Here is a 21,737-nt window from a genome sequence, read left to right on the forward strand (position 1 = left end):
AGGGTTTGAGAGGAGGGATGAAGGGGTCAAGAGGAGGGATGAAGGGTTCGAGAGGAGGGATGAAGGGTTCGAGAGAGGAGGGATGAAGGGGTCAAGAGAGGAGGGATGAAGGGTTTGAGAGGAGGGATGAAGGGGTCAAGAGAGGAGGGATGAAGGGGTCAAGAGGAGGGATGAAGGGTTCGAGAGAGGAGGGATGAAGGGTTCGAGAGGAGGGATGAAGGGTTCGAGAGAGGAGGGATGAAGGGTTCGAGAAGAGGGATGAAGGGTTCGAGAGGAGGGATGAAGGGGTCAAGAGGAGGAATGAAGGGTTCGAGAGGAGGGATGAAGGGTTTGAGAGGAGGGATGAAGGGGTCAAGAGGAGGGATGAAGGGTTCGAGAGGAGGGATGAAGGGTTCGAGAGAGGAGGGATGAAGGGGTCAAGAGAGGAGGGATGAAGGGTTTGAGAGGAGGGATGAAGGGGTCAAGAGAGGAGGGATGAAGGGGTCAAGAGGAGGGATGAAGGGTTCGAGAGAGGAGGGATGAAGGGTTCGAGAGGAGGGATGAAGGGTTCGAGAGAGGAGGGATGAAGGGTTCGAGAAGAGGGATGAAGGGTTCGAGAGGAGGGATGAAGGGGTCAAGAGGAGGAATGAAGGGTTCGAGAGGAGGGATGAAGGGTTTGAGAGGAGGGATGAAGGGGTCAAGAGGAGGGATGAAGGGTTCGAGAGGAGGGATGAAGGGTTCGAGAGAGGAGGGATGAAGGGGTCAAGAGAGGAGGGATGAAGGGTTTGAGAGGAGGGATGAAGGGGTCAAGAGAGGAGGGATGAAGGGGTCAAGAGGAGGGATGAAGGGTTCGAGAGAGGAGGGATGAAGGGTTCGAGAGGAGGGATGAAGGGTTCGAGAGAGGAGGGATGAAGGGTTCGAGAAGAGGGATGAAGGGTTCGAGAGGAGGGATGAAGGGGTCAAGAGGAGGAATGAAGGGTTCGAGAGGAGGGATGAAGGGTTCGAGAGGAGGAATGAAGGGTTCGAGAGGAGGGATGAAGGGTTCGAAGAGCTAACTTACAGCAAATGAAAAATTAAGTTTTCAGCTATAAATACATGTTTTCATGTATGCAAATGTTTTATAAAATTAGGTGATTTGCAAAATGGCCCCCATAGTAGCTTTGAAACGGGCCCCAAATGCTGACAAATGGAAGAGAGAAAAAGCCTAAAAATAAACTAATCAAACAAAGCATTTTGTGCATTAAGGTGTCATAAAAAACATTTGTTAAAAAGGACAACTGTGAATGTTTTTCATTGTGACATGAATTTTTCATGTCTTGTGAAACAAAGCGAGGAGAGGTTTCACATGTCAGTGTGATCCAGCAGAGGGCAGCAAAGTCCTGCCAACCCTAAATACAATGTGCTGACATTAGTTTCATGAGCAGGGCAGGTTTCTCTTTCCTGACACATAACATCATTTAACATGAACAATTTCATTGATCATTTAATTACGACATAAAAAGGACATAATATTATGTATAATATTACTGTGAGATTCCAAATACTTCATGTATGCAGAAAAAATACATGTCATCACATATTACATGCACATAATATATATACAGAATATGTGGAACGAGTACTTTGTACATGTTAAACGTGGTTTTGGAACATTGTCATGGTGTAATGTGTGAAGCATGTTATATCCTCTGGGAACATGTTTTTCACATGTAGAGAACATGGGAAATACGTGTGTTTTTTTCTGTGAGGTTAATCCTAAATTTTTAGGAAACAGCACAAAGAATCAAAAAACGTGCAACTTCAGTATTTTCTTCTGCCCCTTGAACATGAACTAATCAAACATTTTGAGTGGGAACACCTACCAAAATGTATTTCTTCCAGCTCTGTGAAAAGGAGAAAGGCAGAAGTCACTCACACTGATGGATGATGATTAATTTCAGTCTTCAAAAATGATATCAAATATTTATCCTCATGTCAGACGTGTTTTACCTGTTAAGATGCGTTTGTCATCAGCCAGGGTTCCTTCGTCCTCTGGAACAAGAATAAAAATAAACTTGATAAAGGTAAAGCTATTTCTACGCAGTCAGACTTTAAACTGGAAAGTTCACCAGATGTGTGATGAAACCAAAAGAAAACTTTAAATTTAAATCTATCAGCTTCGTGACTGAAAAATCTGAGTTACTCTCTTCTGATTAGACCTGTCGCTGTTTCTTAGTCACTTGAACTGCTTTTTTGTTGTTGCCACAGTTCTGCACAGTTAGTTTAAGGTCACTGGTTGCGAGTACTGTGTGCATCTTTACTGCTTTCCTTGTAATTTTGAGATTAATTGCTCTTGTATAGTGTCTATTTGTAATTCTGCTTGTGATTTAGTTTTTACTTTTCTTTCTTCCCTGGTACTTATTTCTGTCCTGGTGCTGCTCCAACATCTGAATTTCACCTCTTGGGATCAATAAAGGTTTATTGATCTTATCTGACCTTATAGTGAAAGTTTGATAAGATAGTGGGTGGGCGTGGTTCTGAAATAATAACAGGCCTTTACACGTGTCATTAAGGAAATTATGTGTGATGAGAATCTCTCATAGCAAAGGTTAGCTCAACCACATGTACCGTCACCCAAATGATATAACAATTTAAAACGTGTATCATTGCACATTGATACTGGGCTGTGTAATAATGCTAATAATAATCATAATAATAATAATAAGCCCCGACAAGAGCACAATAAACAACAGTATGGAATTTAACTCCACATATTAAGGTCACATGCACACCAAGCACCCTGTCAATCGTCACAAACCCACTGATGTCCCCCCGAACTGTCGGGATCAAATGTGAGAATAAATAGGAGCAGAACAGCAGACACTGGGACACTGCTGTCTCACCTACCGTTATCAGCCCGGCTCACTGAGGACAGCGGAGCAACAGAGAGAAAAGAAACGCTTGTTAAAAGTAAATCCTGTTAGGGGGGGTTTAGACAGATGCAGGCCCCGTCCACACTGCTGCGTTTAGGTTTTAAAACGGAGACCTTTTGTTTCATCCAGACTAAAATGATGAAAACGAAGACCTAAAACAGAGAAGTTTGAAAACGCTGCCGGCCCCGTTTTTTGTTTTGAATCTCCGGAGGACGTTTTCGTGCAGACGGCCAAAAAACGGAGGACTTTAGAAACGATGACCCAGACGCTCACCTTCGGCTCTCTGATTGGGTTTCATAAGTCATGCAAAGCAGAAACACGATGCTGCTGACAGAGTTTTAGATTTGGTATTTTTATTAATTAATTAATTTATTTATTTTGCACCGTGCAGATAACACTTACGGCCTACACTTGTACTCTGCATGTCGCCGTATTTACTTTGCAATGACTCCCAGTCTGTTTCCCGCCGCCACAGCCGCTTTAAACTCCCGTGTTCCATTCAGTAACAGTCCCAGCTCGTTGGTCCATAACAAAATTAAAACTATGTTGTGGTTCTTCGTCTGTATTTCTTAATACTTTCTCCAAATCTTCTGTAACTACGGAACAGACCATCTGCTTCATGTTTACACCGGCACACCCAGTGTACGTGAACGGCCGCTAGATGTGCGTTTTCAGTCGTTTTAATGTAAGTTTTTAAACTAAAACGGAGTAGTGTGGATGGGGCTGCAGTAAGAGCAGGTCAGTGATGGAGGAGCAAGAACTGCTATTTTACTTCCCCGAGTCTGTAAATGTCTGTTTGCCACTTTACTCAGTGTGCGTCCCCTTAAAGAGTGGAACTGCATTCCAGCAGAAACTGAACTCGACTATTTATTTAGAGGTCATTTAAAGAAAGTCTGTCAACATTATAAATGATCGATCTCACCAGACGGATCTGCATGTCGGTCTTTAACTGTGGCAGAGTGAGTTTTGTTTGTGCTTTGTGTGTCCGTCGTCTCCTTCAGTGAATGTGTCTATTAAAATGAGCATTTCGTTGATTCGCATATCTTCTATTATGTATGCCTGTGTTGCATGTTTTAGTTAGCACCTGATAATGTAACAGTGGCCTGCATGTTTTCACTATCTATTTTCTCCTCTCTGTTTATTATTGCTAAAGGGTACCTAGGGCGTCTCTTTTTAACGCCCTGGGTTTATTTACTGGTTTTCCACGTGGAGGGCAAGTTAGCAAGAATAAATATGCAACGTCCAGTTAGACTTTCAAAATAAAACTAGTGGTTAACGTTGTCAAACGTTGCATCTGGTTGGGTTTAGGTAAAGATCCTGGTTTGGGTTAAAATAACTACATTACAAGTTACGTAACTTCATCAATGTTGTCTTTTTGTTTTACACTCAAAATGAACTCTGGTCTCCTGGCTGAAAGTCCAGTTTGTGACCCAACCACCTCGTTACTTGGACTTTTCTGTTATATATATAAATATATACTACACCTACTTTTAGTGTTCAACATTGATGCTAAAGGACTTCCCAGTGCGTTACAAACTGACACAAAGGGCTCTCGACCATGCGTCCATATGTGACGATGAAAAGCTGTAAATGCACATGAATACAGGTTACTGATAATACTGAGTCCTCACAGGGTCTGATGCAGGTATGAACCTGTAACGGCTGACACCACCACTGTTCCCTCTGTTTACTGCAGGGAGAGAGAAAGAGAGAGAGCAAGGAAGGATAAAAAAAATGAACTGCAGCTTCAAATTACTTGTTTTTTACAAAATGAAGAACCAAAATGGACAGTTTAGCTACTTCTACTGATGCTTGGACGGCCAAAACTAGAGTTCCAGCTTCTCAAAGGTTTAGATTTCAGCTTTATGTGTCATAGTTAAATATTTGTTAAAATATACTGGGTCTCAGCAGCAGGCCGTCACCAGGAGGATCTAAACTGACTGCCCCCTCTGGCTGCAGCCGTCACCTCTTCAGCATGCTGGCAGAGGGAATCAGACCAGCGCAGGACGCAGCGCAGGGCAGCTTCCTGGCCTGCCACCACTGCCCGTCCGACTGGTCGACCACCTCCAGCAGGTCTCCTCTGCTGAACGCTATGCCTGCATTTGGACAGGGGATAGAGGCGTCCTGCAGGGGGCAGTAGTCCACCAACGCCTTCATAAACACCTGACAGACAGAGAGAGGGATTAAATCTCCCACAAAGCTGATTTACGATTTACAAATGCATTTATTTAACACTGTAATCATTTTAACACAACTTCAATGATCCCCACATGCAGCAGCTCAACGCCCAGGCCAACAAACACACACTCAGCAGGAGAATGAAGAAGCACAAAGCTAAAAAGCACAGAGTTGGGGAGTAACTAAGTACCAAGAACAGTTATTCTGAGGTACTTCACTTGAGTATTGAGATTTTATACTTCTACTCCACTACATCTCAGAGGGAAATGTTTCACAGCTAAAAGTCACTTCTGAGATCAAGATTTTACACAACATGTGACCAGTATAGAGAATCTGATGTTGTGTTGCAGAATTAAACACCCAAAGTATTTTAAGCATTTAAAATCAATCATTACTAAATATATAAAGACCTACTTTATTTTTAGTAAGCAGCTTAATTGCTATATTTAATATTGAGGAGATGGGTTGTGTGTTATGTTTTAAGTTAGTGCTGTTCTGACAAACATAGCTTTACACTGAAGTTTATGTATTACTCATACAGAGATACTAAGCTCCTATATTTTACACTGGTGTTTATGTGATTCAAGATGTATTTAGTTGTGATATGTCCCATCGTTATGAGAGGGCAGCAGAGGGGCAGAATCTTTCTTACCGATTTCTGGCTGCCGCTGCTCTGAGATAAATTTGGGATGACTTTAAACAGGATCGTTCCCTGGGAATTGATCTGACAGGAAAAAAAAAAACACAGAACAAATAGTAAATAACAGATATACATCAACTCAATGCTCAAACACTATTAACCATTTCTTGTTTGCTTGATATTGTGCACAATTTGTTTTAGTGTCATAGCTTGAAAAAATTTGTATTTTCCCTTCAGGTGGCCTACCAGTATCTGGATGACCTGCTCCGGCTCCATGCCCACCACAGGTTTTCCGTTCACCTCCACTAACAGATCACCAGGATGGAGGAGTCCTGGAACACACATGTTGGCCATGTTTAATACTACATGTAGATCTCTGGTATTCTGCCTTCTCTTAAGTGTTGCATGCGTCTACATACACACATTTATACTTAATACAGTTTAATCTCACCGCTGCGGTCGGCCAGTCCTCCATGAATCACCCTGGCGATGTAGATTTCTCCCGTCTCCTCGTCCCTCCTTATAGTCGCCCCCTGACAGACAGACAGATGCTCCAACTTTAACAGCCTTCACTGACTAAAGCAGCAGTAACGTCCAGACTTTAGTGTCAAAGGGGAAAAGATGAGAATGTAAATTGGGAAAGAATACAAATGGAGGATGGGATGAAAACAACTGAGATGCAAATGGTCAAAGTCACTCTGGCTGCTAACTTTAAAAGGTGGAACACCTTGTTATGTGGCCCACAGTCTCTGGTTTATGCCCAGTCTTGGTCCCTGTTGGTCACCATATACAAGTGAACACAACTAAGGCTTTCAGACTGCAGCCAAATCAGAGTTGCTTCTCAAATGAGGTTTTTGAGACAGACCGGCGGCGCTGTGATTAGCAAGTGACCAGGTCAGATTTGTGTTCACACCAACCTAACGACGTTGGTGTTAATAAATACATTGGTGAGGCGGCTTTCCAAAGCAGGAGCATGAGAAAAGGAGATTCGTCATCTCACCCTCCAAACATTCGTGCTGTTATGTCGCAGTGCAGATCTCCTCTGTTGCACCAGACAAACACAATGGCGGATGTTGCTGTGCGCCGCGTTGCAAGTAATGCAAAAGATACTTTGATTTGAAATCTGATTTTCACAGTAAGTGCGGCCGAACTGAGACACATCTGAAGATATCTGTTTGGAATCACATTTTAAACCACTTCCAAATGCGTCTTGGATCCCATTTGCAAAAATCGCATTTCATGTTTTTTTTGCTGTCCAAACTTAACAAATTAATCTGAATACAATCAGGATACAAACTGCACATACCAAAAAACAGATTTGGGCTGGCAGTCTGAACAAGGCCTAATGGCTTCACACAACGAGAGACGAGCATTTCACACGGCGCAATTACATACACAGTTAATGAAACTGAAAATTAAGTGAGGCAGTTGAACTACCTGGTAAGTTCAGAAAATTTATGTCTGTTACTTGATTCCAGCTATCACTGTACTTTACTATGAAAGAAGTTACTATAACATAGCCCTGATGAAATCAGCATCATGATGTCATTATTTTGGCATATTTTTCTTTATTGCAATAAAAAAACAAGATGGCGAATGCCAAACTCGAGGCTTCAAAAGAGTAGTCCACTAACAGACTTTTTTACAGTCTATGTTCCTTACAGAGTACAACCACAGTACTGTGACTGTTCTCATTACAGCTAGTGATGAGATTCGTGTGAGGCTTAATAAATACTGGGTGGTTGGAGCTCACTCCTTTCTAACTCCACACCAACAGATTTGTTTCTTTTTCAAACTTGTTGTCTTCAGCCTCAATGGACGTTGACTCAAGTGACATCACTTATCACTAAAGGCTTCGTACTACTTTGAAACCGATGCAGCAAGACTCCAACACTTGGAAACACTCCGAGGTGGAAAATCAGTGGGCGTCCCCGTTGCATCATAAGTATACAGATGACACCCAACTCTACCTTGCTCTGTCACCAGTGGTGGAAAGTAACAAAGTAAAAATACTCCCCGCCTCGCTTTCTTGTCAAAGGTGAAAGCGAATGTTTAAAACTTTGATGAGAGGACGAAGAGGGACTACTTTTACTTTTGATTACTTAAGTATTTTTAAAACCAGGTACTTTTTACTTTTACCTGAGTAACATTTTTCATGTGGTATCTGTACTTTTAAAGTATGACAATTGAGTACTTCTTTCACCACTGTCTGTCACTAAGCAACCACTGTCCTATTGATGTGTTCATTAAACCACTCTGTGATCTGATGGATCTATATTCTTTTAACAAATTAACAACTGTCACTGAAAGGCAGAGACTCAATAACGCATGTATTATTGTTTATGATCACAGTAGGAAGGATAGCTGGATGAAATGTGGACATGGTGAGAAAACGTAATTTCTTGATACCTTCTTAAATATTTAGTTTTTTCCCTCTTCCAGTGACAGATCCAGGGATGAAAAACAACAAGCGTTGTCCAAAAATTGAGTCAGTCTGTTTCTGGTATATGGTTACACTTAAAATAATAATAATTGGGATCCAATTGCTGATGTAGATCTACAATAAAAAAATGACAGAACCAGTTGTGTTTTAGTCCGTTTCAGAGTCTATTTTCAATGGCGACAAATCGAGGAGACAGTTTGGTTTCGGCCTACTTATTCTTTTTCTTCTTCTTGGTTGTCAAGCAGCCTGTAGTGTTACCGTCTTGTTGGTCCTCCAGAGGTGCCCTAGAAACTGTTCCATTGTTGAGCCTAACCTGTCCTTTGCTACCACTTGCCCTGTGGGGGGCACCAAAGGTCACCACTGTCCTTTTGGAGCCTCCATTCCTTGGTTTTGGACTCCTAGATGTTGCAAAACCATCCGCACAGGAATTAACAGACGTGGACGAGGAGCACGAAGAAGAAGAGGAAGACGAGAGACGGCGTGGGTATGGTGTGGGAGTTTTGCGGACCATTTTTGGAGACATTGAGGAAACCCTTGGAGGAGGTGGAGGAGGAGGGTGCTGTTTCAGCCTGCGTGGGGGTGACAACACGGGGTGTTTGCTGGCCACAATGAGCCCCTGGAGCTTGTCAACCACCTCAGCCAGCAGGTTAAGCGCCTGGGCGTTCTCCTCCACACTGTCTGTGATCATCTCTGTCGCCGCCATCATCTTCTGACCAAGATGGTGAACGTCCTGGGCACCGTGCTCAATACTGCTGGCCACCGTCTGAACAGTGGACTTGAGCTCTTCCACGCTGCACTGTTTGATGAGCTGCGGGGGCTTAGGATGCTGACAGAGCTGCCCCTCTTTTCTTGTCTGTTTTGGTTGGTTCTGGCATCCATTGTGACGGGGAGCAGTAGAGTAGTGGATCATCAAGGGATGATTTAGAGGCTCTTCTTGGCATTTATTTTGCCATCCAGTTTGACACCCAGGAGTTGGGAGAGTGCTAACCCCCTGCTGCCGAGTGGAGCGATGAGCCGCTGGGCTAGAAGGTGCTGTTTTGGCTCTAAGAGGGTTCATTCCACTACAAGAGGGGGTTCTGCCGGGTGTCGGGATGTTCCTTGAGTGTCCCCCTGTAGCTCCCTTTTTGTATAGGATGGGAGAGTTGGGAAGGCTGAGACTGTAAGCTAAGACTGGCGGCGGAGGATAAGCGTAGTCATCACTGCTCCCGCCAGTAGAGGCACCTTGTCCCTTCTTGGTTTTCTTGGGTTTCTCTGAAAAGGAACCTCCATGAGGAGAGGCAGAAGAAGAAGACAAGATGGAAAGCTGGCAAAATCAGTGCCAACAGAAAAATGAAATACACATCATTAAAAAAGAACAACAGTGAAGAAAAAACTGGAAAAAGGAGCAGAATGATGGTGAGATGAACAGGTTTCTTCACTTAGTGGCGACTGATGATGGTGAGGATGATCTTCGAACACAGTCGCTGGATGGATCAAAAGACGGACTTTTGGATAGAGGAATTTGCAAATGCATAAACGGATGAATAAAGGCAAGGATGTAAGAAAGCCAAGCATCTCAGATGGGATGGATAGGAATCTGTCCTACTGCAACATTTTACCACTTTCTTAAATCTTCTTTAGAAGAGCTTTAATCCATCTATAACTTATTATCCATACTGTTAAACGTTTTTCCTAATTAGAAACGCGGGTCATGGATAGGTAGGTAGGTAGTATGCTCCACAGATCATAAAGCCCTTTGTAGCAAATTTGTGATTTTGGGCTATACAAAATGAAATGGGTTTGACTCCTAACCTGTTAGGGACCTTCCAGGAGATATTGTTCAGGTAGACACAACACACATTCTGAGGAGAAGAGCTTCATACAGACGGGTGGCCTTTCAGCAAAGATTTACATAAATATATTTTTCCAACACATCTCAGGGTGTCAAATACCGACGTTATGTCACACTTTCACAAAGCGTAGGTATTTGATGCACAAGGTACCCTTCAGCGCCTTTTTAATATGTGGTATATGCAGTTTGGTTAGGTTTAGGATGGGTTGCCCAGGGCGTCTTACGGACGCTGAAGGGTACATTGTCTGGCAATAAAAAGGGCCTAACGTGGGATGCCAAACAGAGTTTTATCTAATGGTTCAATCTTAGCAAATATTTTTTTTTGCAGAAGTCAAATATATCAAACTTTGATATATCACACAGCTCACAAAAACAATTAAGCATGAGGTTTAAGAAAGCAAGCTGCATTAATGCAAATTGTGGATTTGTTTATTTTCAGTGCGATTCTGATAAATAAACTCCTTCGTTCTTCACTGTTACTCCTGGATCAGACAAAGAATGACTGACTGAAAAAATGGACGGGTGATTGGATGGTTTGATCGTCTTCCTCCTCTTACCAGTGCAGGGGGCGGGACTAAAGACAGAGGGAGCTGATTGGTTGAGCCCTTTCTTCCAAAGCTCTGTGGTTTGCGGACACAAACAGCAGCTTCCTGTTGACTCATAGCGGGGGTGAAAGGGGCGTGACTGTGTTCCCCTGGGGAGGGGCAAAGGCCTGACTTCACTTCCAGTCGCTCTAAGCTCCTCCCCCGACCACGCCCTCCTCACAGGGACCAGGCGCTCCAACGTGAGGCGGCGAAGGCTGCTCCAACGACTACGAATCACTCCTGCTCCGTCTCCTACATTTCCTCCGTGCTGTTCTCCGTTCTTGGTGAACAAAAGATAAGAAACTAACATTTTTATTTTTTTTAAAGAAAGATATTTTCTCATAGCTTGGTTAGCTTAGCACAAAGACAAAGGTAAGCAGCTAGCCTGGTTCTGTCCAAAGGTAACACAGTCCACCTCCCAGCACCTCTAAAGCTCAAAGCTGACACGTTTTATCTTGTTGGAATCTAACTAAAAAATAAGGAATCAAAACGGAACTTCGCTGTTTATCGTGGTTAAATAAAGGTTATATGTGCCGCACTATTTCGCCAAGTCTTGTAGTCATCGTGAGGTTGGACACTGCAACGTGTTTTTTTTGACAATTTGGTTTTTGCAGAAGTTAAAAAAGCAAATTTCCCCAAATTTCTAACTGTTCCGCTAAGTTGAGTTTATGAAAAATATCCTGGTTCAGTAACACGATAATACAAATAAAGGAGGGCATCTTGTCTTGTGCTTCAAGTCTTTTTGATATTTTTTCAATACTCCACCAAGACCACCATCTTTGCCTAACCTGGACACTAAAGTGCTAAACATGACAGTTATAATAAAAATGTTAATCATGCTGTAGTTGCTTCGAGGGGCAATATTTCTCAGTGATCATGTTGCAGATCCGAAAGAACATTTGCTGCTGAACATTAGTAGTATATGAATGTAATTTCTAGGAGTCAGGGTACAATTATTAGTTATAAACCACAAAACTGTTATTTCAGACAAAACATTTGTCTCAAACGCTCCCCTGACATAATTTTGGCTACTTCTCGACACAGCAGCAGTCAGGACCCATTGATCCAACCTGGAGACACTGACAGTGAACATATTGACTGCACCAATTACACCAAGATAGTTTCACTTCTGCAAACAAAAGCTTAAACCATTAGAACCATTTACCAATGATCAAATTAATCAAAATAACTAAAGGAAATAGAAACATGCTTCTGTCTCACCAGTGGCTGGTTGTTCTTCACCAGACATACGATCCTCATGGCCTCCTCATCCTCGGGCATCTCGTCAGGCAGAGGGGGTAAAACAGGTCCATAGTCTGACTGGGCTACACTGTCGTGGGATGATAGGAGGGCCTGAGAGACAGGTTACAGGTGTTTATAACAGAGCGTCAAATATGAGCTGTGCAGGAGCTCCTACGTGAGTGCACAGACCTGGATGTGTGGCGAGCTGAGGAGGCTGTAGAGCTCTCGAGCTTCAGCTGAGGGACGGTGGACCTTCTGTATTGTAGTCATGATCTGGTGCACAGACAGACAGATAGTCAGACAAGAATACAGTAGCTAACACGCAATCAAAAGACACCATATTAGATGTTAAACTGTATGGCCTTTCTTTAACCTGGCTGCAGGGACAAACATAAGATGAAATTGAAGAGCAAGTGCACACTGGTGTGGCCTATCATCAGCAGGTGGTATTGGTCTGGAGCTTCAATCATCATTTCTTTTCTGACCCCCTTTAAAAGCAGTTTAAAAGGTGTCCAGAGGAGAAAACTGCAATATTTAGATTCAAGCATAGGCGGAGATGTTCCCTCCTCCTGTCAAGGTGGTGCCGAATTGTCCCTATAGATATGTGTGTACAGATCTTGTCATTTAAACTCTGCATGGTGTTCTTGATATCTATTCAGTGCTACCAGATGTGTGTGTTTTCTGCACAAAGTGGGCTATATATTGATAAACTGGGAGAGACTGAGATTTGGGGGAGACTTGACCTGATGAGCTGGAAAACTTGCAGTAGTACAGTGAACAGGGATAAACAAACGTCGGTTTGAATACTTCAAACATGGTAGAATTAAAAAATATCTTTGCTCGATATAACTAACAATATCAGTTAACTGATATTATATATACTGAACAAAAATATCAAGATGCTGATCAGACAGCATGGGTATTGCATAGGTGTGTCTTAGGCTGGCCACAATAAAAGGCCCCTCTAAAATGTGCAGTTCCATCACACAGCACAACGCCACAGATGTCACAAGTTTTGAGGGAGCGTGCAGTTGGCATGCTGACGGCAGGAATGTCCACCAGAGCTGTTGCCCGTGAATTGAATGTTCATTTCTCTACCATAAGCTGTCTCCAAAGGTGTTTCAGAGAATTTGGCGGTACATCCAACTGGCCTCACAACCGCAGACCACATGTAACCACACTGGCCCAGACCTCCACATCCAGCATCTTCACCTAGAAGATCGTCTGAGACCAGCCACCCGGACAGCTGCTGCAACAATCGGTTTGCATAACCAAAGAATTTCTGCACAAACTGTCAGGAACCATCTCAGGGAAGCTCATCTGCATGCTCGTCGTCCTCATCGGGGTGTCGACCTGACCGCAACTTCGCACAGCCATTAAAGAGGAGTGGACCAACACTCCACAGGCCGCTATCAACAACCTGATCAACTCTATGTGAAGGAGATGTGTTGCACTGCGTGAGGCAAATGGTGGTCACACCAGATACTGACTGGTTTCCAGACCCCCCCAATACAGTGAAACTGCACATTTTGGAGTGGCCTTTTATTGTGGTCAGCCTAAGGCCTTTTATTGTGGCCAGCCTAAGGCACACCTGTGCAATACCGATGCTGTCTGATCAGCATCCTTATTTGCCACACCCATGAGGTGGATGGATTATCTCGACAAAGGAGAAGTGTTCACTAACACAGGTTTTTGAAAGATTTGTAAACAAAGTTGTTCCACCAAAGTGGAGTGAAGTAAAAGTCCAAACATTTGTCATCTTTGACATTAATGTTTAGGATTCATATTTAATGAACTCACATCTCCAGTCTTTTTCACCAGTGGATCAGGAGATGCCCACAGTCTGTCTGCATTAGTTTGTTTGTGAATGTCATGCATTCTTTATTATTAATGCCCCGGTGCAATCAGCAGTTCAGATTTATATATAAATTATATATATAAAATGGGAAAATATCGGTGCTATCTATGCACATGTGTGCATAAGGAAATATAGAGCACACTGAACTGTGCATATTACCTATCTGATAAAAGAAGTCCATACCAAAGTTAAAACCAAATCTATTCATCTAGTTGTTTGCATCATTTCTGAATCAGAATAAGGTTTATTGCCAGGTACATTTTCACATGCGAGGAATAGTCTTGGTATATTGGTGCATATTATTACACACGAACATATACAGTGAAAAACAAATATAGATGAAAAGTGCATAAAATAATACAAAAAAATGCAGAAACTTTACAGCAGCAAGACGTAAAATAACATGTTGAGTAAGAAATGCTGGATATCAGTGTGTGGATCGTATTTCCATTGTTAGGTCATGTTTTGTTTATGTTTTTATAATGAGAACTGATTAAAGAGAAAGAGCGACTTAACAACAGCTGGATGGATCATGAGTGGCAACAGACTGAGATGCCTTACAGTCAGTAGTTACTACATTTATTCACCCTCAGTGTAACTGATATAGCCTTTGAATACATGAGTAGAATTTGACTGAAGCAGTGAACAGCTAACCTATCTAATGTGTGTGTGTGTGTGTCTGTGCATGAACCTCGTGTGAGAGTCCTGAGGCATAAGGCAGAAAGGGGCTGGGTGTCAACCTCTGGAACTGCAACAGGCACTCGTACATCTGGAGAGACAAAACAGGAAAGGACGTCATCGCTTGGCGTCCACGCGGCGCCTCTGCAGGGCTGTGGGGTCGGGGCTGTACCTTCAGCAGGGCTCGGAGCCACGGTGCACTCAGGAGTTCTTGCAGGAGCTGAGCACCATTCATGTTTCTGAAGACAGCGTGACCAACGTCCTCCAACACACTGGACAGCATCTCACTGACACCTGCACACACACACACAGAAATAACACAAGGAAAAAGGGTTTACAGACATCAGCCGGTCAGTTGGTCCAACAGTCGCGCAACAATGTGTCAGGAAGCTACATTTCCAGTAACAAACAATATTAATGTGTCACACAAACCAGTATTTGGGAAAATTTCTGCAAATTATTTTCAAAAACAAACAAAAATGTCAGGGTCAAAATGTTCATGATGATGAAGTCTCTGAGAAAATGTTTCTACTTGTCAGCTGTCAGCAGTTCTTTTAGTAAATTATGGTCGTATTTAGAGGAACAGAGACCAGGAAGCAGATACCTCTGAAACTAAAGACTGAATCTTCGTCAGCTGGAAACACTGAATATTTTTTAAATACTCAACATTAACATGATAACTAAGCCTGTGAATATGTTAACATATAACATATAACATGTACAGTTAGCAAGTGGAGTCTCAGATGTCCCCAAATGTCCTCCTACAGAAAATAAACCCTTTTGATTTTGGAAACCACATGACCTTTGCATCGGGTCACTCACTAATAAAGAGCTAAAAATATCTGCAACTTGCAACCTTGATTTTCTGCTGCCTGTTGTGTGTAATGAACGTCACAGTCTTCACCTCTCTCCGTAAAGGATTAGGCTTTAATCAAACTCTGCTGTCTCAAGGTTATGTCCTCGCAGAGACGTGTCTCATGTTTGCAGGGTCCTTTAGTGAGTGAAGTATTTCAATTGTATGCAACATTATACTTCAACTTTAAACTGCACTACATTTGTCTGTTACTGTACAGTTTTTTCATGCCCTTCCCGTCCATTGAAAACACTGTGTCTCCAGATGTGGTGATGTTGAGAGTGTGCAGGTGTTCCTTTATGGGCTGAGACAAACCTCCTCCTTCTTATCAGCTAGAAAATACATCATCACAAAGCTGAAAACTGTTTTTAGTGAAAATTAGCTCCAGCAGTAAAATACAACAGCCACATTAATGCAACAGGGATATTAATCCAGAAACATCAGATCTCATAGTGAAACACTGACAGCAACATTTTACTGCACTACAGTATGTTTACTTTGATACTTTGAGTACATTTTGCTGATAATACTTACATACTTTTACTGAAGTAAGGTTCTGAATGCAGTACTACTACAGTGGTAGCAAAGTATATTTACTCAAGTACTGTACTTAAGTAGAACATCGAGGTGACTGGACTATACTTGAGTATTTTCTATTTCTACGCCACCACATCTCAACATCTGTACGTTTTTCTTTACTACATTTAACAGACAACTTTACACACATGAAGAGTTTATAAAATATGACGTTTTGTTATAAATTAAACTACTCAACAGTTTATACAAGTACTGCTGAAACCATTAGTGGGTTGACAGAAAATTAATTGGCAACTTTGATCCTTTAAGTAATTTTTCATTCAAAAACATGTCAGGGTTCCAGCTTCACTAATTAATTATTTTAATATTTGAATGTTTGTTATTAATGCTGAAGTTTGGACTGTTGGTCGGGAAAAAAATGAAGGTGTGACTTTGGGCTCTGGGTAACTATGAGGCAACAATCAACCGATTAACGGAGAAACTAATCAGCAGATTCATTCATAGTTGCAATAAATATTGCAGTCTGACACAAAATAGTTAAAAATGGGCTCCAGCTCAACAACTACAGCAGTAAAATCCTGCATTTCCATTAATGCATGAGAAATAATAATCTGATGATATAATATTTAATAGTACAACAGCTGGGGCACAGGATATTTTTCATTCTGCTTTAATACTCAAGTACATTTTCTTGATTATACTTACTACATACTTTTACTTCAGTAACATTTTCAATGCAGAACTTTTATTTGTAATAGAGTATTTTCACAGTGTCGTATTTGTACTTTTGCTTAAGAGAATGATCTGCACACTTCTTCCAGCACTGCCCCTTGTGATGTCAAGCCGGGAAGCAGTTCAGGGATTATAAATGTATTTATATCAAATATGCTAAACGCTGAAGTGAAAAAGTGAAAGACTTTAAGCACTGAAGCCTCACCATGTTAAATGCGACGCATTGTATGGGTTAACAACAGATTCCAAGATGCAGGAGAGTAAATGTTGTTTGTAACATCGCTGCAGATGTTTGAGGCTGGAAGCGTCTCCTGAGCAGAGGGTGAAGAGCTGACATGTTTGGGGCCAGACAGGATTAACATGAGGAGCCCTGAGCCCGCAGAGAGACACTAATACCATCTGCGTTAGGTTTTAGATTAAATTAAATGGAAATGAAGCCCTGGTCCGGATTTAGACTCAAGTTCAGGGTTAATACTTAACTCAAGACAATAAACAAAAAGTGCAGTCAGTGACGGCTGGATGTTTTCTAATGGAAGCGTGTGTGTGTTTGTGTTTCTCACCATCCTCCATCGCTTGTCTCATGGTGATCGTCCAAACTCACCACAGAGGAAAAAAGGCTTACTCCACTGAAAATAAAAAACATAAAACATAAAACAACTCTGAGGCAACAGTCTCATAATTTAAAACACTGAACAACTGACACGTTTATTCATTGATACCAACATCATTACTTACTATTTTTAAAATAACTACTAAGTATGTTCATGTAAAAATCTCACGTCATAACGAGTAAAACAACGTTATACTCAAGATCTTACTCGGTGTGTACGTCTACCATCATCATGCTTATCATGCATGCAGGAGGTGGTTTGGGTTGACAGGGTGGGTCAGAAGACTTTCACCCAGGAGTCCGGTGTTCATGTACTTTTTTGTCATATTGTCTAAACCACTAGTTAGAACGTGGTTATAATATATTTTTATTTATTATCATTGCGTTTAAATCTGCATCTGCGTTTCCATTCCAGCATTTTCCAGCTTTGCTTCACTAACAGGCGTGTTGGCTTCTCACACTCCACCCACTTTGCCAAAATGTAGAGGTTCTGGCTCAAAATGTCAGTGTTTCTCTTATCGTTGTATTATGGGTAAAAAAAAGACATATTTTTTTACCTTCTAAAGTTGACATGAGTAACTCGTTGCCTGACTGAACTGTTGTTAATACAAAAAAAAGCGGGTCTGTGAACTGTGGGCAGACTGATTCTTACTGCTGAATCATTAATAGCTGCAAGCATGTAGGCCTGGGCCGACTGTGAAAGTATCAGGCATGTTTGTCTGATTATAATAAGAAAAATATTATTATTATTATTATTATTATCATATGATACATATCACACAACAGCTGTTTGCGACCTGACCTTTCTTTTCTCCGTGAAAGGGAAGAATTTTGAAAGGTTGCGTGGCGCTGTGGAGAGGCCCCAGCTGCAGTACTGCATGGATCATGCGTAATATCCAGCCAGACGGAACGATCACGAACCGCACCAGCGACACAACACGTACTGAAGAGGGAGTGGGGCGGTGGGACAAACTGGGCCAGGAGGTCGCGGAGCGACCGGCCATCTGGGGACGGTCAGTAATCGTTCCCTCTGGCTGGATGAAATCTGTGACACTCCTGAATTTACGCATGATCCGTGACGATAGAGAAATATAGAGATTAATGTCAACAAAGCATGCTGTCAATATTTTAGAGAGCCCCCCAAAATATGAACTATGAAAATATGAATATTTAGGGGAACTGATGTCTTATTAAGGGGAGCTAAGCTCCCCCTGGCTCCCCCGTAATTTGCACCCGGCACCTGATGAATGTGAGTTTTTAGCTCTGTGTTTGGTCTCCACCAGCTCCTGAGGGAAACATCTGGCTCTTCAGCTGCTAAACGCTCCACTGTGTTCACCAGCTGCTCTCTGACTGAGTCTGTCTGCTGTTTGCTGCTGAGCAGCTCCTGTACGGCAGCTTTTTACAGCCTGCCGCTGCTGAATCAGACAGGAAAGGGCTGAGGGTAATAATTCATATTGTGCATCATCTTGTTATCTGTTGTTACTATGAAATACGGATTACTGCAGCTTTAAGTCTAAAAATATGCCATGGACTTGGACATTTAAACTATCAGCTAACATACAGTACTGTGTCCGTCATCTACCTGTTTGTATGTTTATTCTTGAGTGTCTTTCTACATGTAGAAGCTGAAAGGCAGGTTTTCTTAGCAGATATGTCCCATAACATATGATCATATTGTATTTTATTGTCATTTAGGTTGGTAAAGTCTGTAATGTTACACAAGATGAGCTGAAAAGAACATTTTAAACACAGCTTGAGTTAGTTGGTACTTCCTCTTATAGCAGCGGGCTAGTTTGACTTTGCGTCTCCTCTTTAGCTTCTTATCTTGGCTCAGCTTATTTTTCCACTCACTGTCCAGGAAGAGCTTCCTTTAACACATCTGAAAGTCATCTGAGCTCATCGCGCAGCCTCACAGTGTCTCTTCAGAGACTCAAAGACACAGCTTCTGTTTCTGCTGGTGTCTCAAACTTAAACTCAAGACTCTGAGTCTAATTCTCAGTCGGACTATTTATTTTCTCGGTTAATAGATTAGTTGTTGGGTCCAGAAAAATTTGTACAGTGTCAGTGATTCCCAAAGCCCAAAGGTAACGTCCTCAAATGTGTTCCTTTGTCCACAACCCAAATATTCAGATCAGCTGGGGACCACATGTTGCTATACATGAGCAGAACATCAGACAGGTCAGTTCGTATAAATACTTGTCCACATCAAAAGAATTATCTTTTACATTTTCTGAGGAGACTCAGACTCTTTGGAGTGTGAAGCAGCATTATGCTAATTATAGAGTCAGTTCTACGTTATGGTGTTACCAGCTGGTCAAATTTAAAGGACAAATATCAAAACTGGTTCAGACAGCAGGGAAGATTATTTAAACTTCTCACTCCTCAGGACATTTTTTTAAGGTCCTGTATTCAGCAGGTTAATAGGATCTTATCTGACTCACTTAAACTCTGAGATGAGCTAATGTACACCGGAAGGAGGTTTACAGTCTCTTTATGTAAGCACCACCTTTATAAACACTCTTTTCTTCCTGTGTCTATTAAATGTATTAATGGGCAGCTCCTGCAGGACAGTCAGAGTAGCAGGAGAAGGTCTGTAGGACTTGATGACTGATCCTTGTTTGGGTTTTATTGCAAGACTTCTTATGGTTATTTTTACGGTAATTCTCTTTTTGTGTAACTCAGTTGCTTGGTTGTTTTCAGTGTAGCTAAGATAATTTATTGCTACGTGTTTCAGTTCATTGTGTTTTTATTGTAACGCCAGTCTGGTGAATCGGTTGTCCAACTCTACGGGAGACAATAAAGCTACTTTGACCTTCATGACCATTAAAAGTTACCTAAGAAGGGACTGAAAACGAAAAACTAACTCGGGCTGGTAACTCAATGATGCCGAGGTTCAGGTGCAGCCCTCCACACTTCCACACCTCAAAGTTTACTTTTGGCTAAAATTGCCTTCACCAGCCTGACAAACCATGTTTTCCCCTTAATTTTCGTCTGTCAAATGGCCCGGCTGCTATATTTGTCTTTGTTGTGACACAATGGGACATTTGTGAACTCCAAGCTTATTCAAAATGCTTCAGCTGCAGGCAGAAACAAAACACTGCACCACAGCTACTGGCCTAAGAAGGAAAACATATTAAAATTGGGTGCATGCAAGTCCATGGAGGTGAAAAGTTTGCTTTGTGTGGTGTGAAATGAGGCAACACTGCGCCTCACCAGAGAAATGGCCGTACAGGTCGATTATGCAGCAGCATATTACGACCTATTTTGTGGTTCAGACCTTCATGTTCCCCTCAGGATGAACTGCAAGAACTTTGGTGATCCTCTGACTTTCCATCTAGCGCCATCATCATACCTGCAGAACTGATTCCCATCAGCCTCAGTTGGGTTTACTGCTGATTAGCTAATGTTAGCATGCTAACACATGAAACTAAGATGGTAAACATTGTAGCCTAACCTGCTAAACATCATCATGTTAGATCTTTCACTGTGAGCATGCTAGCATTTAGCCTCTCAGAGCTGGTGACATGGCTGCAGCGTCTCTGTGGTCAGAGCTCAGTCCTCATACACAAACAGTCAAACCACCTGAGTAAAATAAAATCAACTTACCTTCCTCCTCCTCTTCCTCTTGTCCAGTTTGATGTTTCAGTGTGTGAACTCTGAGCCGAAGTGAATCAGCAGCCAGTGGTGCCTGACATGGATGTGATATTACAACCAAACCCAAAACAGACACTAATCCTCTCTAACCCTGCCTAATCCTCTCTCTCTCTCTCTCTCCTGCCCTCTCTCTCTCTCTCTTTGCTTTCTTCTGGTATTTTTAAAATCTTTGTCTCTCCCCTTCCGCTGACTTCCTGTCACTCCATCTGTCTCTCTGGTGCGCTCCACGTCTGAGCCTCCTTACCTTCCCACTCTTTCACTGTAAAGCCTCCTCGCTCTGTCATGTTCTCGCTCTCTCTCTCTTACTGTAAGTACTTCAACAGATCACAAAGCTTCTTAACTCTTTGCTGCTTTTAGCCACACACACACACACACACACACACACACACACACACACACACACACACACACACACACACACACACACACACACGGCAGGTCAGATATGATGAGCAGCAGTAAACACAGTGTTAAGAGGGCAACACACACACACACAAACACACACACTATTAATGTAGTTGTGATGGATTAAATCCTACTGCAACATCTGGGTCTTCAAGAGGCCAGCTGTCATCAGCTGTGTGTGTGTGTGTGTGTGTGTGTGTGTGTGTGTGTGTGTGTGTGTGTGTGTTGGTGGTTATCACAGCGTATAGGTCAGCTCCTCAGAGATTATCACTGATCCTTCAGAGACGCCGTAGAAACAATCAGATATAAGAAATCAGGGTTGCCAGAAGAGGAGCCTTGTTTTCACGCAGCTTCTTCGTACTGCTGACCGCCGCATTCTCATCCCGCGACCCGTCATGTCGCATGGTCAAGACCCGTTGGCGTCCGTTTGTAACGCACTCGGGGAAGCCCTGTAGAATCACTTATAAACGCTGCAGGCCAAACCAAGATCTTTTCCCTAACCTAGGGTGGTGATGAAGCTCTGGATAACACACGTGCCTTTGGTGTGGGAGACCCGGGTTCGATTCCCACTGTGACCCATCCACCAGTGTGTCCCTGAGCA

The 21,737-nt window shown here is 42.4% G+C and overlaps 1 protein-coding gene across 1 annotated transcript; it reads right to left on the reverse strand.

The window, feature by feature from the left end:
• Positions 1-1,997: 1,997 nt before the first annotated feature.
• On the reverse strand, positions 1,998-18,147 carry LOC123967185 (MAGUK p55 subfamily member 4-like). The gene is made up of 11 exons (XM_046043220.1): positions 17,880-18,147; positions 14,518-14,639; positions 14,359-14,436; positions 11,999-12,082; positions 11,789-11,920; positions 6,161-6,242; positions 5,956-6,041; positions 5,722-5,793; positions 4,858-5,054; positions 4,523-4,581; positions 1,998-2,010 (listed from the first exon to the last, which is right to left on the reverse strand). Coding segments are annotated over exons 1-11 (1,182 nt in total). The 3' UTR covers positions 1,998-2,008.
• Between the last annotated feature and the right edge of the window lie 3,590 nt (positions 18,148-21,737).

Source organism: Micropterus dolomieu, unplaced genomic scaffold, assembly GCF_021292245.1.
Source record: "Micropterus dolomieu isolate WLL.071019.BEF.003 ecotype Adirondacks unplaced genomic scaffold, ASM2129224v1 scaffold_114, whole genome shotgun sequence".
Lineage (NCBI taxonomy): Eukaryota > Metazoa > Chordata > Actinopteri > Centrarchiformes > Centrarchidae > Micropterus > Micropterus dolomieu.